The sequence below is a fragment of the Myiozetetes cayanensis genome, unplaced genomic scaffold (genome assembly GCF_022539395.1).
Source record: "Myiozetetes cayanensis isolate MyiCay16 unplaced genomic scaffold, myiCay2020 scf2-11, whole genome shotgun sequence".
Taxonomy (NCBI): domain Eukaryota; kingdom Metazoa; phylum Chordata; class Aves; order Passeriformes; family Tyrannidae; genus Myiozetetes; species Myiozetetes cayanensis.
The window spans coordinates 34,489,480-34,508,468 of record NW_026087411.1 but is presented as its reverse complement, the minus strand read 5'-3'; the positions used below and the strand labels follow the sequence as shown (position 1 = coordinate 34,508,468).

At 36.8% G+C, this 18,989-nt stretch overlaps 1 protein-coding gene across 5 annotated transcripts in view; it reads left to right on the top strand.

The window, feature by feature from the left end:
* Window positions 1-18,329, top strand: part of SPAST (spastin) — a 40,229-nt gene extending 21,900 nt beyond the window's left edge. For all 5 annotated transcript variants that reach the window (XM_050316788.1, XM_050316789.1, XM_050316791.1 and 2 more), the window contains 10 exons: window positions 1,502-1,576; window positions 2,651-2,722; window positions 3,235-3,310; window positions 3,829-3,920; window positions 6,138-6,217; window positions 7,020-7,062; window positions 7,695-7,774; window positions 9,656-9,726; window positions 11,596-11,636; window positions 12,877-18,329. In XM_050316788.1, the coding sequence (XP_050172745.1) occupies window positions 1,502-1,576; window positions 2,651-2,722; window positions 3,235-3,310; window positions 3,829-3,920; window positions 6,138-6,217; window positions 7,020-7,062; window positions 7,695-7,774; window positions 9,656-9,726; window positions 11,596-11,636; window positions 12,877-12,999 (753 nt within the window). In that variant the 3' untranslated portion in view covers window positions 13,000-18,329. The remainder of the gene's footprint in view (window positions 1-1,501; window positions 1,577-2,650; window positions 2,723-3,234; window positions 3,311-3,828; window positions 3,921-6,137; window positions 6,218-7,019; window positions 7,063-7,694; window positions 7,775-9,655; window positions 9,727-11,595; window positions 11,637-12,876) is intronic.
* The last annotated feature ends 660 nt before the right edge of the window (window positions 18,330-18,989 follow it).

The following is an 18,989-nucleotide window of genomic DNA, read 5'->3' as shown; positions in this document are numbered from 1 at the left end:
TGACCTCGGTGTAGGTGGAGATGTAATAGGGACCGAGAATCCTGTGAATTTTTAAACTTTCCTTGGAAGAAGAGAGGTTGGTTTTATTCCTTGTAAATGAACATAGTACATGTAGCAAGTATAGGGGGATATGTAGTAAATTAACCCTAGTTAAGTTTTAACCTTAATGAGTTTTGAACTCAAGTTCATATTTAACAGGCCAATTAATGGTATTTTTTGGGGAGAGCAAGAGTTGAGGTGCATAAACAGAAAATGCAGGCTGCAGTCATTTCAGCAGTAAGATGCTAATGAAATGGTAGCAATTAGTTCAGACCACGATTAGTTGGTTAACAAAACCTGAAAAGCTTAATGTTTCTTGGTGATAAATGACAGTTGCAGCTGAACTGTGTAGGTGGTTATCAAGGTGAGGAAGTTATAGATTGGGCCTGGGCTGTGTGAACATGGTGGAATTTCCAAAGAATGATTTCAAACAAAAGGAGTCAGACAGAAAATGCACATGGTGGTGTGCAGCATGGAAAGCAGAAACACTGGAGTGTTCACTTAGTGAATAGGTGGGTAACCACTTTTAGTGATCAGAGTCAAGCACAAACAAAGTGCTGTGGATGATGAAATAATAGAGAAAATGCATGTTAGTCATGGTAGAAATACAACGCTGGTAATGGAGCTATTTGTTTTCATGGATATTGTCGAAACATATGTCTCCTGACAGAGCTATTTAGACATGGGATGTATATGTAAGAGATTCCCTACTTTCCCTTTGGCTTGTTTGGTGGAATTATTAGAACCTGGAAGGGAGGGATGAGTGTGAGACCGAAAAAGGAACTCTGAAAGTTTTGAGGAAGGGAGTAAAGACAAAGTGTTGGAGAAGACAGGCAACAGTAACAACTAAAAGATGTGTTCTCTATGAGAATTTTTACATTTGCTTGCTGTGATACTACATATGATTGGTGCTATGTTATGGTGTAGGAAAGATGAACCCAGTGCAAAGTGAGAGGGAGGAGATAACTATCAGTAGCATATAGAGGGAGTAGGTGTTTGTTAAGTAATATTCTAAATAGTTTTGTTGAAAGCTTGTCTTCTCGAGTTTCATTTAATAAAAAAAGGAAGATGGAGTTCTTCCATATGGAGATTGTAGGAACATTGCTTTAGCTCTCCTACTACACACCTGCAATACCTCCTTTGTAACTGGAATTGGTGCTTTAAACTTGATAGGCTAGTCTGTCTTGTGGAGAGTGTTTTAAACTATTTTCACAGTGCATCCATGCACAGAACAAACATAATGTAATTTAACTGCTGTGTGGGAAACAATATTGGTGTGCATTAGGTCAAGTTAGTCACAGAGAGCATAGCTCTCTCAAAGCCTGTACTGTTGTGGCACGGCTACTGTTACAAGCACTGCTAACCAGTGAGCCATTCCTCAGTCTTAGACCATTTTCTTACAAAGGCAAAGCAATGCTTTATTTAAGTCTTTGAAGATAACTTATGATGATGTACTTTTCAGTTATTTACAGGTCTAAGAGCTCCTGCGCGTGGTTTATTGCTGTTCGGCCCACCAGGAAATGGCAAGACAATGTTGGTGAGAAAATTACTTCACGCATGAGTTGGTGGGCTTAAAATGTAACCAGGAAGGGTGGCTTTTAGTTTGGCTCGTGTGGTAATAAACTGTATGTTCTTCTTGAATATGTATTATGGTGTCATGTTATATACAGAAATGTGAAATTGTTCCTAACTGTGGATTTTATGAAGAAATACATTTTGAAAATGGGGAGGGAGCACAGTAGCAAGAAAGGGGACTGTCTCACACACTGATGTGCAAAGAGTGTAAGGGCTGTTGAACTGTCTGGCTGCAGCTTGTTTTCTCAGCCTGATGTACTAGATTTGGGGAACTGGAGTGAAATGGTTGTACATCAGCCAGGGAGCATTGAGTGTCCTGATGCAGCTGAGCTGGGCACAGCATCCTGCATCACATGGCATGGCTGCAGCTGCACACTCTCTTTGCTGGCACTGAAGCTGGATCATCTCTGAAGTGCAGGAGTGGAATGTTGAGGAGCCCACTTAGGCTCATCTGTTGTGTTTTGCATACTGGAACATAATTGCTGATCACTAAAATTAAACTGTATAACCAGGCAATCATAATTTCTTGAATATGCTGAAATTGTTGAAGAAGGTAATCTGAATGAGCATTCTGACTGAACTGATTGTATTTACTAGCTTTCAGGAAAGCTGGTTTTTTTATAGATAGGATAAGGAGAAAAAAAACCACCATAATTTTTAATGTGATTTGATCCAACTGCTGCCTTAAATTACCACGCAAAATTAGTTAAAGTTGATTCAGATGTCTACTCAGGATAGACTGAAAGGAGTTGAGGTCTCGTATTCTTTAGTAAGCAAGTTGTACTTGGCTATGGAATAAATGTGATTAGAGAAGTCTAATAGAGTCTGGAAATTTCTCTAGTAGTTTGCCTGTTTATCCGTTCTTATTTGTAAGTGGCCTGTACAGAAGTTTTCTGTACCATTTACAAGGTGTTCTCTTTGAAGAAATAGGATTTTTCAAAACCATAAATCAGGACATGAATGCTTGCTATGGAAGGAGAGAACTATCTTCAGTGTGATGTTTCAAAAAGTACTTTTTTTTCCCCCGTTCTCCTAGGCCAAAGCAGTTGCTGCAGAGTCAAATGCTACTTTCTTTAATATAAGTGCAGCGAGCCTAACTTCAAAATACGTAAGTAGCAGCTGTAAATTATGTTGATCTGAAAACACGCATCCTGTAATTTGGTCTTGAGAAAGCTAGAGATGTCTGAGTCCTTGGTGACCTGTTAGCCTGAAGTGAGCATAGTTTTTAAAAAGTGACTTGTGAAGTAAAAAAATTCAGTTTGTTCTTGTGATAAATAATGTCAAAGGTTTTTGCACTTCAGGATGACCCTGACTGTCCTGTAAGTGAGTGGTTGTGGAGTTTTTCTTTTTTAAAAAGTAAATTAAGTGGGTCCCAGCTCCCTTTAACTCTCTTAATTTAGGCACCAAAATCTCTTGACAGTTAACTGAATTGTAATCATAAGTGAAATGGTAATGTTTCTTTTAAGACATATGCAGCACTGAACTAATGATAATCTGAGTGTGTATAAATGGACTGAGTGCAGCTGGCTATCAGCAAGATTTTCTTTAGGCCACTTACATTGCTGTCTTGTGGTAAAAACTTCCTAAACTCCCTCCAAAACCAATTTATTGTTGTTTTAGGTTGGCGAAGGGGAGAAGCTGGTGCGTGCTCTATTTGCTGTAGCAAGAGAACTTCAACCTTCTATAATTTTTATTGGTAAGACCTTAAATGTTGACTTTTGTTTATTTTCTTAAATAATCTTACTTACTAAATTGGAGTAGTTGGATAAACTTCTTTTGGGTAATTCTGCACTGCAGGACAAGTGTCTCAGATGTGACCTTGGGGCTTATCAGTTGTTCCGTAATAGAGCATGTTAAATTACTGTTTTGTTATTTAATTGGTGTTAATAGTGTGAAGAAATGCCCTCAGAACCACAAATACTGTGCTGACTCTACAGAGTAAGTCCATTTATTTATTAAACTTCAAACATGAATATTGGTTTTGCTTGTCCTCTGCTGCAGTTTATCAACAAGAATTTTTTTCCTCTCCTCTGTGCTTGGTATTACATATTCAAAGGACAACACATTACACAAGCTTTTAAACTTCACTGAGATCTGTCTGTCTCCTAAAGATCTGATCTCTCTTATGGAGCCCTGCGTTAGCAAAAGAACTTAGGCAAAAATGAAGACTTTGATGTAGTATCCTTAATTAAGATGTATTTCTTTGTTTTTTAGATGAAGTTGATAGCCTTCTGTGTGAAAGACGAGAAGGTGAACATGATGCTAGCAGGCGTTTAAAAACAGAATTTTTAATAGCATTTGATGGTGTAAGTATTTAGTCTTGGGTATTGTTTGATTTAGCTGAATTGGCTAACGTAGTGGGTGCCAGTACAAGCAATAGATAAAGTACAAAAGATTTGGCTGCTGGGGGCTTAACTCTGTCTCCCTTCTTTTTTCTGTTGCTGTTAATTTTTTACCTGCTTACTGTGGTATTCTGGAAAACTCAATCTGAAGTTTAAGGTAGTAATCTGGAGATGAGCTGAAGTAACGGGTTGAAGAATGATGCAACACAGAAAAAAGGATAACAAATGGCAATAATAAAGGAGCTGTGAGGACAAACGTTCTTACAGAGCAGGAGGGACATTTGAGGGTTAGGGAGAGTTCAGGGTTTTTCTTGGCATTGTGAGCTAGAGAAGACAGGATACAGTACGAATATATTTAATAGCAGGTATGCATTATCCAGAAAGAAGAACTGGGCTTCAGAGCGGGACACACACACAAATGAGTATCAGAATATTTTTCTGTCACACAGCACTGTTTTCTTGTACTGAATAAATTTAGTTTATGTTCCATTAACACAGTGGAATATTACTTCAGTGATGAAGCAATAGTAATGAGGTACAGGAGGAGAAGATAACTATATGGAAAGACAACAAGATTGGGAAAAACTCCAAAATGGATAGATCAGGACAAATAATGCAACATGACAGTGATATGCAGAAATTATAAGTTTTCTCTTTGAACTAAAAGGGCAAATTAAACATAAATATTAAGTTAGCAAACTTTGCATTAAGGGTAACTTATATCATACAACATTTTTGTGGAAGCTTTTGAACTTTGTAAGGTAGCAGTGAAGTTAAGTCTATGAAGAATTGGACACCAGATGAATAACAATATGTCTCTGACACCCCAAAGTTTTCTCCAAGGTTTGGAAGCTATAAGTCTCTTTATTATTTGGTATAAAATTAAGTCTTACAATTGAGTGAATTGGGAGGGAAGTTTGCTGTATCTTCCTGCTATTGAACAGCTTCTCATTTTGATTCCCGGATTCATGGGAGACCTGTGTTAGATGAATCTCTGATCTGGTGTAGTGGTTCTAGCTATACTTTAAAGTTTTGATTCTCCCTCTGTAGGCTTCAAAACAATCTTTAGTGTTAAAACTACAACAGTAGGAAGTCTGGCTTTTAAAACGTAATTATCTCTGGATGACTAAACTTCTGAGTACCTTTTATAGTCTCAGGTTTCTCCAGCAAGACTTGTCAAGCAATATAACTTGGGCATAGTATCATAGTGTCCTGTGTTTACATTATCTTTTTTCTTTCTTTTTTTTTTCTTTTTTTTTTCTTTTTTTTTTTTTTTCCTTCCTTTTTTTCCTTCTTTTTCCTTTCTTTTTTTCCTTCTTTTTTTTTTTCCTTTCTTTTTTTCTCCTTTCTTTTTTTCCTTTCTTTTTTTCCTTCTTTTTTTCCTTTCTTTTTTTTCCTTTCTTTTTTTTCCTTTCTTTTTTTTTCCTTTCTTTTTTTTCCTTTCTTTTTTTTCCTTTCTTTTTTTTTCCTTTCTTTTTTTTTCCTTTCTTTTTTTTCCTTTCTTTTTTTTCCTTTCTTTTTTTTCCTTTTTCTTTCCTCTCTTTCCTCTCTCTCCTCTTTCCTCTCTCTTTTCCTCTTTCCTCTCTTTTCCTCTCTTTTCCTTTTCCTCTTTCTTCCTCTTTCCTCTCTTTCCCTTTCTCTCTTTCCTCCTTTCCCTCTCTCTTTCCTCTTCCCCTCTCTTTCCTCTTCCTCTCTCTCTCTTTCCTCTTTCCTCTCTCTCTCTTTCCTCTTCCTCCTCTTCCCTCTTCCTTTCTTTCCTCTTCCTCCTCTCTCTTTTTCCTCTTTCCCTCTCTCTCTTTCCTCTTCCTCTTTCCTCTTTCCTCTCTCTCTTTCCTCTTCCTCTCTCTCTTTCCCTCTCTTCCTCTCTTCCTCTCTCTCTTCCTCCTCTTCCTTCCTCTCTCTCTTTTTCCTCTTTCCCTCTCTCTCTCTTTCCTTTCCTCCTCTTTCCTCTTTCCTCTCTTTCCTTCCTTCCCTCTTTCCTTTCTTTTTTCTTTTTTTTCTTTTTCATTTACATTTATCTGAGAATATTTTAAAGATAACTTAATAGGGAGAAAAAAGCATATGTATTAAGATTCCATCAGTGTGCTGAATACATGACAAGTCTCTAACTGGTTTTATTTTACTACTACTGAAGGTAAACTGTGTAAACTGAAATCTGTCTTGCCTTCCCGCATTATCCAGGTGCAGTCTTCTGGAGAGGACAGAATACTTGTGATGGGAGCAACAAACAGGCCTCAAGAGCTTGATGATGCTGTCCTCAGGTATCAAAATGTCTCTTTCTTTTTTTGAATATAGTAATATGATGTTCATTATGAAGAACAAGTTTTGCTACTTAGCGTCTCAGTGAAGTTTTGGAATAAGTATAAGCAAGGTTAAATTATTTAACCTCTCAGAGGTGCTTTACTTTTCTGTTTTGGGATACATCTGCACAGTTATGATAGCCTTGAATTGTCTGAAACAGCAGTACCTGTTGAGATCAAGTCAGTGGTTTTTAAATTTCTTGCATATAATATGTTACTTTTTTATTCCTTGGATCTTAATGGCAAAACGTATGAAAAAAATTGACCAGTGAAATCCAGTATTCCTTCTCTGTGAATATTGGACTTGTGATGTCCCATGCAATTACAGATCCTCCTGTAGATTTGCCTTAGGACGTTTTGCTAAAAGCACTCATACTTTATTCTCCTTTCATTCTTGATTGAGGAAAACAGATATGTCAGCACTGTCTGTTCAAATGATTCCAAAGGCTTTTTGTGTACAATGAAGAGAGGCTTCATTTTTTGCTGGTAGTCACTGGTATTTCTACCTTTAGAGTGTTTCTTCTCTAGGAGGAGTCTTACAACTTCAGATAAGAGTAAGGTGACACCAGTGGCTTGTGTATGTTTTTATTTGGTTGTTGGTGTTTTTTTTTTAAATCTATAGTTCTAGTCCCTACAATTTGATGATGGAAGTTAAATTTTGACAGTTACCAAACCAAATGTTAGATCTGTATGTGTCCAAAGTTATAGAAGAGTGTGTGTGTCTATATATGGAGGGGGTTTTTTTATTTGTTTGTTTTTCCAGACGATTCACCAAACGGGTATATGTGTCTTTACCAAATGAAGAAGTAAGTATTATTTTCCATTCCTATTTTTCGTTTTCAGATCAATTTTAATAAAAAAAAAGACTATAAGCAGTTCTTAGCTTGCCCTCGTGGGTGTTTACAGTTTTTTGAATTAATTTCTAGCCCAGCTTGACCATGTACATGTGCTTTAATTCCGGCAACTATTTTAAGTTTTTGCTTTTTTGGTTTTTTAACTGATGCTAGTAGCAAATCTGGTAGTAGCTACTCAGTATGTCTTGGTTAGTGAGGTGTTGCTCACTTACTGGGAGGCATGGACGAGTCTGAGGTGGGACTTGCAGGAGCACAGTTGGTTGGCTGGAGAAGAGTGTTTATTGCAAAAGATTGAAGTAACTTTCTTAATGTTTTTGACCTCAACAGCAGATCAGGACTTTTGATGAGGATTCTTATGTATTATTCTTGGAGTAGTTAGACCCTTGATACTGTTATTATCCAGTCCCTATCTCTCCTCCTGAAGAGATGATAGTGTACAGTCTAATCACAAAAGCACTATAGGCAAGTTTAAACTGGTGAAGCACAAAAGCCAAACTGACAAACATGTAATTTTGTTCTTGCAACACAATTTTAAGTGTACCGTGAAAATGAGTTTCACATCTGATAATTGTATCTTCTTTTAGACAAGATTGATTTTACTAAAAAATCTTCTAAGTAAGCAAGGGAGTCCATTGACCCAAAAAGAGTTGGCTCAACTAGCTAGGTAAGTATTTTGTAGGTATACTGAATAAACATATTCATCAGACTGTTTCTTTAATTCAAGATGTAACTAATGTAAATCATCAGATTTACAAGTGACAACATGAATTGCATGCATTTTGGCAAGATAGTTTCCTGTCAAGCTGTATGAAAGTGCATATATATATATGTATAAATGTATGTATACACACACACCCAGTCAGGTTTCTGGTGTTGAAACATGCTTATGAGTGGTTTCCTTCGAGGAGGAGGGAGGGGGCTGCTGTTCCACCCGTCCCCCAGGCAGTCCAGCTCTCCTCCCTGATGCAAAGAGGCAGTACCAATTTTGCACTTGGCATGCATTTCAAACCAGAAGCAACTTTTCTTTGCTGGTCCATTGCTGGGTTTGTTGAGTGTATTATCAACACAGCAGAGCAAACACTGGATAGTTTTAGATTCTTTTAACTTTCATATTTGATTGGGAAAATGTGAGTTAAATGCCCTTCCTGTTATGAAGCTGGGTTGGTTTATGTTTTTCATCATGAAGATTGACACTGCTGCTTTTAGTCACCTAAATCTAATAATGGGTATGAAAGAAGTTAGACTAAAAAGCAGGTAGAGCACCTAGGGCAAGAAAGAACCAAAACAGAGTGTGAGATAGCAAAAATATGCAAGTGGATGTACTTCATTCATTGTTCGTGTTTGTGGTAGTACACAGGACACGAGTACAGTCTTGTATGTAGCATTTGTCAGCCTCTTAGTGATATTACAAAAGTTAATGTGTAATCCAACTGAACATATTCTCTCTATACTTGAAAGTTGCTAGCTCAGGCCACATTAAGGCAGCAATAATAGCTAACTGGAGGAAAAAGACAATGTCTTGTACTTTAACTGCAAATTTATCAACCAAATGACAAATGCAGCTTACATACACCTTTTTTTTTAATGGGTTTAGAGAAAATATAAAAGATGAGGGTCCTGCTTGCTTTGTTTTCCTTCTTTCTTTGTTTTGAAACAAACAGGTATTTACCTCTTTCATGATTTTGTGTTCCTTTGCCCCTCTGCAACTTCTTCTATAATCTGTAACAGACTTAGTGATCTCCATAAGACTAAACTCTTGTTGCTGCAGCTAGCCACTGCTCTACAAGGGTTGGGGTTTTTTTGGTTTTAGATTTTCCTTTAGGTAACCTGTACTGCTACTTTTCATTTATGTTGGCAGTATGTATTGGTGGCTTCCTGGTTCAGTGGAGACCTTTATTCTGCAAAATATTTCATTGGTTAACTTGGATATTAAATGTAATTCTTGGAAAGCTCCCACAGAGATTGGCTCCTTGGATTGATTATTTTTACCCCCTACCTTGTAGTTCTCCGGATTTGGATGATTTGTATGACTGCAATTTTATTATAAAAACAAAATTCCAAACCCCAGTAGGTATCAGAATTTATTGTCCTTTCAGTTCACGTCATAGCACATCATATGTAATGTGTGGTATTGGGTTCTCTCATTTTACCGGTTGGGTTGAAAGAGTACAGAACAGTTGAGGCTTGGTTTTATATTAATTTGACAAATGTTGATGAACTAGTGGTAGGGAGTTCTCACAACAGAAATAGTAAATATGCTTGAGATCGGTTTTCATCTACAAACCCAAGCTGGTTGCTACCTTTTTGGTTTTTCTAGAACGTCATTTGGGACTTGAAGTACTTTAAATTTAATCTGGGAAAGACTTAAATATAGATCATTTAACTTAAATTCACTTCTGATTTGTTAAACTTGCAAAATAACATCAAAGTAATAGTTCTTCTGATTAAGTAACATTTTAATTATCTGCAATTATACGGTTTGAAGCAGGTTTTTATTTTTTCCTTCTTCCCTTCCTCCTTTCCCTCACTTTTTGCTTTAACAAAGAATGACAGATGGGTACTCTGGAAGTGACCTAACTGCATTAGCAAAGGATGCAGCCCTGGGCCCCATTCGAGGTAAGCTGTATAGATTTTTATTTAGGTTTTGAATAAGCTTATTGCCCTGACACTAGAGATATTTTCTTACATCTTTATAATTCTTAAAGCTCTGAAATTAAACTTTTCACATTGGATTTTAGTCTGGTTTTCATACTAGCATCTTTATAAGACTTCCCTTACACAAAACCCTTCAGTATCTCACCATGTGAAACAGACCATTCTTGTCTCTTAGGAGGAAAGCAGGGTGAAGTGTTTCTTGAAGGTCTGTGGGACTTTTAACTAGTATGTCTTTCTGAGGTTGGTGTCAGTTCTGTTTTATCTAAATTATTACTTGAATAGCAGTCTCTGATTCCATTACTTGTCTTGATTAAGGGGGCAAATGTCTTTCAACTTTAAAGGAAGGAGAACTGAAACAAGAAATTTTATGGGGTTTTTTTTACATATGGTTTGAATGGCATAGCTGCTTTTGTTTTTCAATCTTCTTAATGTTGAATTGTGATCCAGATGACAGTTGAGACATAAATAGAATTTTAAATATTTGTTCTTCATCTTACATTTCTAACTTTGAAAAAACACCGTTTTAATCAGGTAGTTTTTTCCAACATTCCCTCTCCTCGTTCTCTCTGTTCCATCTAGCTGGTTATTATGTGCCCTGTAGCCACATCTGAACGAGCTGATTTTGTTTAGTGGAGATCAGTAGTGGGGTTTTTGTGAAGAAAAGATTGTGAAGATTTGATATTAGCTTTCTGTTTGCAGACATGTCATCCTACCTGACACAAAAGTGCTGAAGGCAGGCAGAGCAGAAGGGTTCTGTAGTACCAGTTCTGTAATATTGTATTGTTGCAACCCCGTTAAATGATAGATGGGGAGGAGAGGTCTGTGCATGTTTTGTGGGTGTGTTTGTTTTCTTATTTTTTTAATTTAGTAAAAAACCCTGTAGCACACAGTTTTACCAGTGCACTATCTTTTTGAAAGCAGCTGTTGGAAAGTAATGTTTTCTACACATTTTCTTTCAGCTGTTGAGATTGTAAGGTACATCTTCCAAAATCCTGCATAATAACTGGGAAACAGAATTGCATTAAATGGCTCTCATAAGAGACATCATGTCTCCTAAGAATTTGAATATATTTATTTAGAGTGGTGGGATTAATAATGTATGAATTTAGGTGTGCAGGCTTTATTTTGCTGACAACTCACTTCACATGCAAGTCCATTTCGAGAAGAGACCATGAAATGTGCCACGTCTTTCTTCCACCTGCTCCTGGCTTCCATATAAAACAATTTATTTTTTAAAATGTTTTTCAATGTCAGCCTTGCCAGTCCTGCCTAGATTACTTTTCTTGCACCCTCAGAGCAAAATGTTTGCTGTAATATGTTGACACCACAACAGCATTGCAAGTAAAGGAAAAAAAAAAAGGTAAAATGGTGAAGGATATGGGAAGGATTAGATCCCATAAGGCAGCATAGGGCAACAAGTACTCCAATATGCCCTGCCTCATTTTATTTCTGTGTTCTTGGCTGACTGTTTCCTGAAACTGAGTAGGGAGTAAGGCAGATCTGGGTACCAGGAAAGATACGGGGCAAGGCAGCTCTGTTAGCTCATGTGCTGTTTCCCATACTTCAGGAAGAAGGAGTAATTCTGCTACCACTTTTACTGCATCTGCAGTGCCCGAGTGGTGGAGCAGCCTGGTTGAGGAGCTGATAAATGGGGAAGAAGGAGGCTAAAACACCATGTACCTTTCTGTACAGGAGACTATGTTGAGGAGGAAAGGTGTAATTTTTACTTGCAGGGCTTTTTTCCAGATTGAAAGTATTTTTAACATGTTTTATTTGTCAGAAGTGTTGAAAGTTGTTCTTATGAAACTCACTGATCTTTTATTTTCACAGAATTAAAACCAGAACAGGTGAAGAACATGTCTGCTAGTGAGGTAAGCTGTCCCAGCAGTTGTTTTCACCTTTGAATAAAGTTTATGCTCACTAGAAACTTTCAAGGTCCCTTTTTTTTTTCACACATAGTATCATACAAAATACCTAGGATAATTTTGGGGGGTATTATAATTTTTGATCACTTCTTCATTAAAGAAAATTCTGCAGAAACAGTGATTGAATACAAGATCTGTCCTCAGATGTCTGAGGACATCTGTGTCATTTGTTGGTTATCAGGCTTAAGAGCATCTCTTTTTCTGATAGTAAAGTCTCTATTGATCTTCATTTCAGCTGACTGTCCTGTCTTTTCCTTCACACTGAACTGCAGTGTCTGTTACCTGTCAGATGCAGTCAGAGGCCTGGCTTTTATTTTCTCACAGTGTTACTCCCCCAGAACATTCTCAGAAGTATTAACGTAAAATTATTTCTACCCACTCCACCCCATATTTACATAAAATAGGTTAACTTAAGGAGAATAAGAGATTTTAAAACAGATTTGTGTGTGTATGTAAATACTTGCATTCATTCACATGGAATGTGAACATCATAAAGCAAAATAATTAAGCTTATCACCATCTGTAAACATCGAAAGAAAAGGTAGAGGTTGGTCCTGTGTACTAAAGTTTCTGTTCAAGTGTGTTTGCAAACCACAATTAAGTGGGGGAAAGTGCAGCAAAACTTAATTTCTCAGTTGTTTTTTGTGTTTGGCTTGAGGTCACAGCTGAGGCTGTGATAAGCTGAAAGGATTTGTTGCAAGGACTTGACAACATCTGTGATAATTTGTTGTGCTGCCCTTGTATGTACCAGCTCATACCACCTAGTGAAACAGGAAGTAATATCACAGTCTCATGAGCTATTAAATAACAAGATGGATGTTACTATTACCCAGGGTTAGTTTATTAAAAATGGTATATACTGGTAGTCTTAAATTACAAGATCTTGCACCAGGTCATAGAATCATAGAACACCCCAGACTGGAAGGGACCTTTAAAGACCTTGTGGTCTAACTTTTTGTGGAAAAGAGAACCTAGATAAGATTATTTAGCACCCTGTCCAGTCACATCTTCAAAACCTCCAGCAATGGGGACTCTGCCACATCCCTGGGGAGGCTGTTCCAATGACTGACTCTTCTCACTGTAAAAAATTTCTGTCAAGATGCTTTGTTAGAAGTGAGTACTAAAGTACTTCTTGAACAAACCAAAGTACATAGATTATTTTTGATCCCGATGTCTTTCTGTTTAGATGAGAAATATCAAACTATCAGATTTTACTGAGTCTTTGAAGAAGATAAAGCGCAGTTTGAGCCCTCAGACCCTGGAAGCATATATTCGCTGGAACAAGGACTTTGGAGATACCACAGTGTGAAACACTACTTGAAGTAAAACAAAGTGCTGCCTGGGGAGCAGTTGGTGCAGACTACTGGAAAGCAGCCAGAGTTTACAGGACTTTACAGATATTTAAGTATCTGCATTGAAACTTGAGATTAAGAAAAAATTATACGATGTGAAATGTGTTCATCGAAGCCTCCTTGCCATTTAGTGAGGATTTACACACTGTAAGTAAGAGCACAATAGGACTCGAGATAAGATTCCTAGCAATCTGATTATGGTTTGAACAATAATATATGTATGTGGTTTCAGCTGCAAGGCTCTGATGATGTTGATCATTGGAAGACCTTTTCCCTTTGTTGTGTGTGTGGGTTTTTGTTTTTAATTTTACCATGACATTGGTGAACAATTAACATGGAACAATGATGTTCAATTGGAGGTTTGTAAACTTTGGTTCAGTTTTTGACTTTTTTATCCTTAATGTGCCAAATAAAAAAATTTCCCTGTGCAGAGAGAAAGAACAGCATTGGGGAATTATGATTATTAAAATGTAAAAAGCAGCTGGTCTGTTATTATTTGTCTTTTTGTTTCATTGTAATGTGACTGTATTGTTCACAGAACAGTTTTAAAGAAGACCTTTGATAGCAGAGCAGCAAAACCACCCAACCCTTTAAAACCAATTCAAACTGTCTTTAAAGAAAAAAAAACTAAATAAAAGAATAGACTAAGATATTCATTTACTGGCAGTATTTTCTCTTAATGCATTTTGTAATGCTTCCATTGATAGAATGTTAGCTTATGCTTATGGTGTACAACTTTGAGCCCAGCTGATGTTTGAGAGAGTTACGTGATGCTAATTGTCAAATTTCAGAAATGATGTGTTTCTACTCTGTATTTTGGTCTGTTTATGATAATTGAAAGTAAAATTTCCATTGTGATAATTTTTTTAATCTTCACATGTAAGCATTAAAATACGAGGCTACATGTTTAATACATGGCACTCATTAATGTTTTTATAGCTTTCATATGTTTAGGTTTATATATTAAAGTATGAAACACTCAACTGATCTGCTTTTTTAAAAAGAAACTGCATCTTTGTACAAATACTTGTTTTTATTATATAAATGACAAGCTATTAAAAAAACAAACTCTTAAGTGATAGCATTTAAATACTGTAATAAAGGAAAGCATCTTTGCCTTTATTTCTGAAGGCCCAACATCTTGTTTACAAATTCTGCATGGATTAAACACAGATATTTGCAAGGCAGAACACTAGTTCCTTGTTAAAGCAGGTTTGTGGGTTGCTTTTTGGTTGGTTGGTTTTGTTTTTTTTTTTTACAACTCTCCCAACTTAGTGATATTACAAAAATGCATATTGTTTACTGTTGTTTTAATTAAAATGAGTTATAAGTGTTCTTTGCTTTTGGTCTTAACAAAATTTGTTTTTAATTTTTCATTTAACTTATTTTTTGGAACTGCTCACCTAAAAGTTGACTATAAATAATATATTATATGTATATATGAAAAAAACCCTAGCTGATAGATGCAGTATTAGTAGAGGAGTCTGTGCTCACTGTATGGTATTGAGTACTAAATAAGCAGAAATTGTCAAACTTCTGAGATGCACAGATGCAATATGTTTGGGATTCTGGTTTTGGTTTTTTTTTTTAACCAGAGATGCTTTTAACTGATCTTAAGGTTAAAAGCAATCATATAAGCGAAGATTGTGTTACACTAGTATGCCTTTTGAAATAGTCTAACCAAACCACTTCTAGCCTTCTAAGAATAGGACTCTCTCAAATGTATGTCTGACGTGAATGAAACACGTGACTTCTGTTCCCCTGATTCACTTTTCTGGAGAATTGAGAAATGCTAAAAGATTTCAGATTCTTAAATCTCATGTCTTGCTTTGCCTTAGTTCTGCCTTCAGTAGACCATCTGTGTTGTTGGAGATTCCTGGCTGACTGAATCCATACTTATAATAGACTTCATAGTATAGTGCTGAGCATGACTTACTGTTGTATTAGCATCTGCCAAATAGCTACAGCTAAGGAAGACACTTGGAAGTTCTGTTCCTAAAGCTTTCATAACCTTTCCTTGAGATCCTTTGCAAATGAGAACTTTGAGGGTTACTTTGGTTTTGAGTGTTCCTAAATGACTGTTAAAAACCTCTTGTTTTCCTCCACTTAATTTTGAGGGATGTACTGGTTATTTATTTCAAATACATACTTACTGGCGTGGGATGGGTACCTGAAGTGTTGAGGTAGAAGCTCCCATCTGCTAAAGTAGCACCAGTACTGCGCAGCACCAAGGGTCAGAATCACAAGCTGCTACTTCAGAAAGAATAGGGACCAGCCCTTTCACTGTTTTGTACAACCAGTACAGGGCAAGAGAATCTGTGCTCTACTTTATGTTTGTCTGTTATGACCTGATTGTTTTCTGCTTAATGGGTAAACTACAGCTCTATAAATTAGTGATCAAACACAGTAAAAAGAACAAAAGTTCTGCAACATCAGTTTGCTCTACAGCTGCTGGATTCTTAGCCCATGGCCAAGTGCTGTTTAGTTCATAAATCTCCTTTAAATGTCTTGTCTTATGCTACTTCCTGAATAGTGTCTTTTAAGAATAATTCTGTTCCTCTTAAGGCATTATCTTGCATCTTCTCCTCTTTCTCGTTTTACTTGTCCCATCTCAGTGATTTCATCTTTCTGTTGGATTAACTGTGTATAAGAGCAGATCTGAGTGAAACAACCAACAAAAAAATGCACCAAACAACTCTACCCCCAAAAAACCCCCACAAGCTTCAGATTACCTGTATTTCCCAAGTCTGTAGTATATATATAGAACTTTACAACTATATTTTTCATAAAATCAAGTTATGTCCTAATACAGTATCTTGAATTTGGATACACAGGACAGCAGCTTGAGTGCTTTTAACCTTTGTAAAGACTGGTATTACATTAGCTCTCTAAACTGTCTTTTCCTTTTCTCTTTTTTTTTCTCTTTTGTTGGTCAATCTGCCCACTGCTAATGAGTGAGTGACTTGACCCACTTTTTTGAGATGATTAGGAAGCAGCTTGTCTGGCTTTCTGCAGCTGTGTTTTACTGACCTTAAGTGTAGAAGTTACTGAAGGGAGGAAAAAAAAAAACCAAGGACCAATCCAAGCCCCCTGTGTTTTTTAGCAACTTTCTTTATATATCTTTCTGCTTCTATTAAACAGGTTCCTGCTTTAATTAAGGAGGAGCAGCACCTTTTGTCTTTCTACATCTTGGAAGAACAATGTCTCCTCAGACTGCAGGTTGCTACTTGTATTGGCATAACAGGAGGGAAAAACTCAAGCACTGTAGAATGCTCTTTCTCCTTAAAATGAGAATTTGTCATGTGTTACAATGTCCCTTTTACTAATGCTGACTTTTCTGTAGACTACACCAAACCTATGCAGGTTCTTTCCTTGTGGCTAAGACAAAACCAACACAGAATATTAAATTAGGGTATTTATGCACATATAAGTCTCTCTGTCCTATTAGTTTCTTAGACTTTACAGGGTTTAGTGTATTAGAAATAGGCATTCTGTCCCTGAGACATTTTACTGACTCTACTTTGGACAGTAAGTTGCTAATACAGGTCTGTTGAATATTGCCCTGCAACTTACTCTAAGTACATAATAAATGTGATAGTAATACTTTAAAAAGGAGAAGAATGGCATCTCTAAACGGGGAAGGAGTGTTGGCACTGCACTAATTAGAGACCATTCCTGGTTTCACTGTTAGATTCTCTCAAACGTTTTTAAAATGACAGTTTTTATACATATAACTCAACCTTACCTTCTGGTGTAGAATAAATAGTATTTTTTCAATTCTAAACAAATGGGTTTAGAATAAATTGCTTGGCATTGCTGTCAAGTCCGTCTTGTGAAATTAAAGTACTTTGTACTGGGAATATTGAAGTCAGATATGCTGGCAGATTTAACTGAGACATCTGTTCTGCAACTGGAAAGCAGCATTCTCCTTAGGGTTTCCTTAATCACCTATGGTGAGACTTCATGCCCTAGATTTTCACAGTGCTTTCCTGCCCCAAGACATGGATAATGCATAGCTGTGCCTAAGACCTGCATCTCCAACTACTCCAGCGCTTCGGTGACGCTTCTGCATGTGGCAGCTTTGGGAGGTGTCCAGCACTACTGCATCTTAGCCAGATTTTCATCCATTGTCTGTGGCAGCCTCAAGCTTTTGTGATGTTTTTAGTTGTTGGAGACTTCTACCAGGTATCAAAAATGGAATGAAGAGTAGCAAGCAGGTAGTGAATGCAGGTAGTTATCTCAGTCGTTGTGCTAATTACAGGCAGTTACATTATTAGTTTCTCTTGAGCTGCTGTTTAGCGTTGAAGAATGTTGTCTTACTGACCTATGTGTATTTTCATGTTTAGGATGATCTGCAGACATCCTAGGAGATGAACAATTGAGGAGTTATTTTCTTCTAGAATCTTTTTTCTTTCATTATAATTTTCAGTATTTTTTCTTTTAAATATTGTAACTATAGTTCCTCAGGACGAGGAAGTTAAGCTGTCACTTCCTGAAAATACAAATTCATCTTGTAAAATATGGGGAAATGTGTACTCTGTTTTTCCTTCGTTAACTGTCTTAGAGTGGAAACTTCTTACCTTGTCAATAACTACCTCCTGAGTTTGGCAATAATTGGCAAGATATACACTCCTCCAGTGGATTCAATTTATTGGCTAAACACTTCTTCAGAGTCTGATGTTTTGATCTGCAAGTGTTTGACATTATTTCTGGAAACGATGGTGATCAACCTTGTTTCGCTGCAAGACTTTCCTTGCCTTCATGAGATGCACTTCTTAAAATCCTTTCTTCAGAGAAGCAGCTTTGAGGATAAACGGTCAGTGTTCTCTGTAGTTGGTTAATACAGGCATGTTCTCAAAGATGCCAGGGGTGTAGCCTCTCAGGCAGGTTTTTTTTTTACAATGAGAAGCGGGGAAGAAAGTACTTTAACAGTCGCACACACCTGTCAAAGGGACTGGAAACACAGAAACTGTTTATACCACATGATTGAAATTTTTACTCATGTGAAGGGCTAGTCAGTATTTTTCAGAAATATGTATTAAAGTGACAAAAACCAAAGGTGGAGACAAAACAGCATACCCCACCCGTACTAAGTATATTGGATGACTCCAGTCTGGGATGGGGTTAATATTTGTATTTTGTTGTTTTGAAGCACTTTTATTTCATTGTTCTTTTAAGAATGTTTTCTGAAATGTTAAACACCATTTTACTAATAAGCAGTGTAAAAAAGCATGATGAGCAGTCACATAGCTTTAGCTCCACAATAAAATGTTGCATTTGTCCTGTTCTTACTGTTTTCTTGTCTGTTTTTCAGATAAAATGTCCAAAACTAAGAGCCTTTTCATTAAACCTGAAGCCCATTAAATTGCTGCTGGTTTAAAAAAAAATAATTAAAAAATCAGCTGTTGTATACCAGATGATGGAACAATAAATGTGTAAATAAATCAGTTTCTAAAGGACACAACTCAAGTTCTTAAAGTTAATGTAAACAGAAGTGCTACTTCCTAAATAAATGTGCTGAACTTGAAAGTGTGTGCTCATCCTAGTCTTGCCTAGATCATAGTGAAAACCAGGAGGTTTCACATAACTGATTCTAGTGGTCATGGTGAAGTCCTGAGAAATTTGGAGCCAATTTACTTGGCTTCAAAATGACCTTTTCTTTTGCTTGGGTGAGAGTGCTGTAATTTTGAGTTAACAATCTGAATTCTACACTTACCCCCATGTCCTTACTGCTTGTAATTCCACAGTCTTGAGGCTGTGTCTGGACTGGCAGGAACTGTGGGGGCATTACGTTTTTACATCCCAAAGATAAGAATAAACATTTTTTCAGAGTAATTTTAATATTACATATCTTGCAGCATTAGGGGGCTCTCAAAAAGCAGCCATGACCACTGCTTCACATCACTTTATCCTTCCACACATCATTTTATCCATCACTGCTAAAACA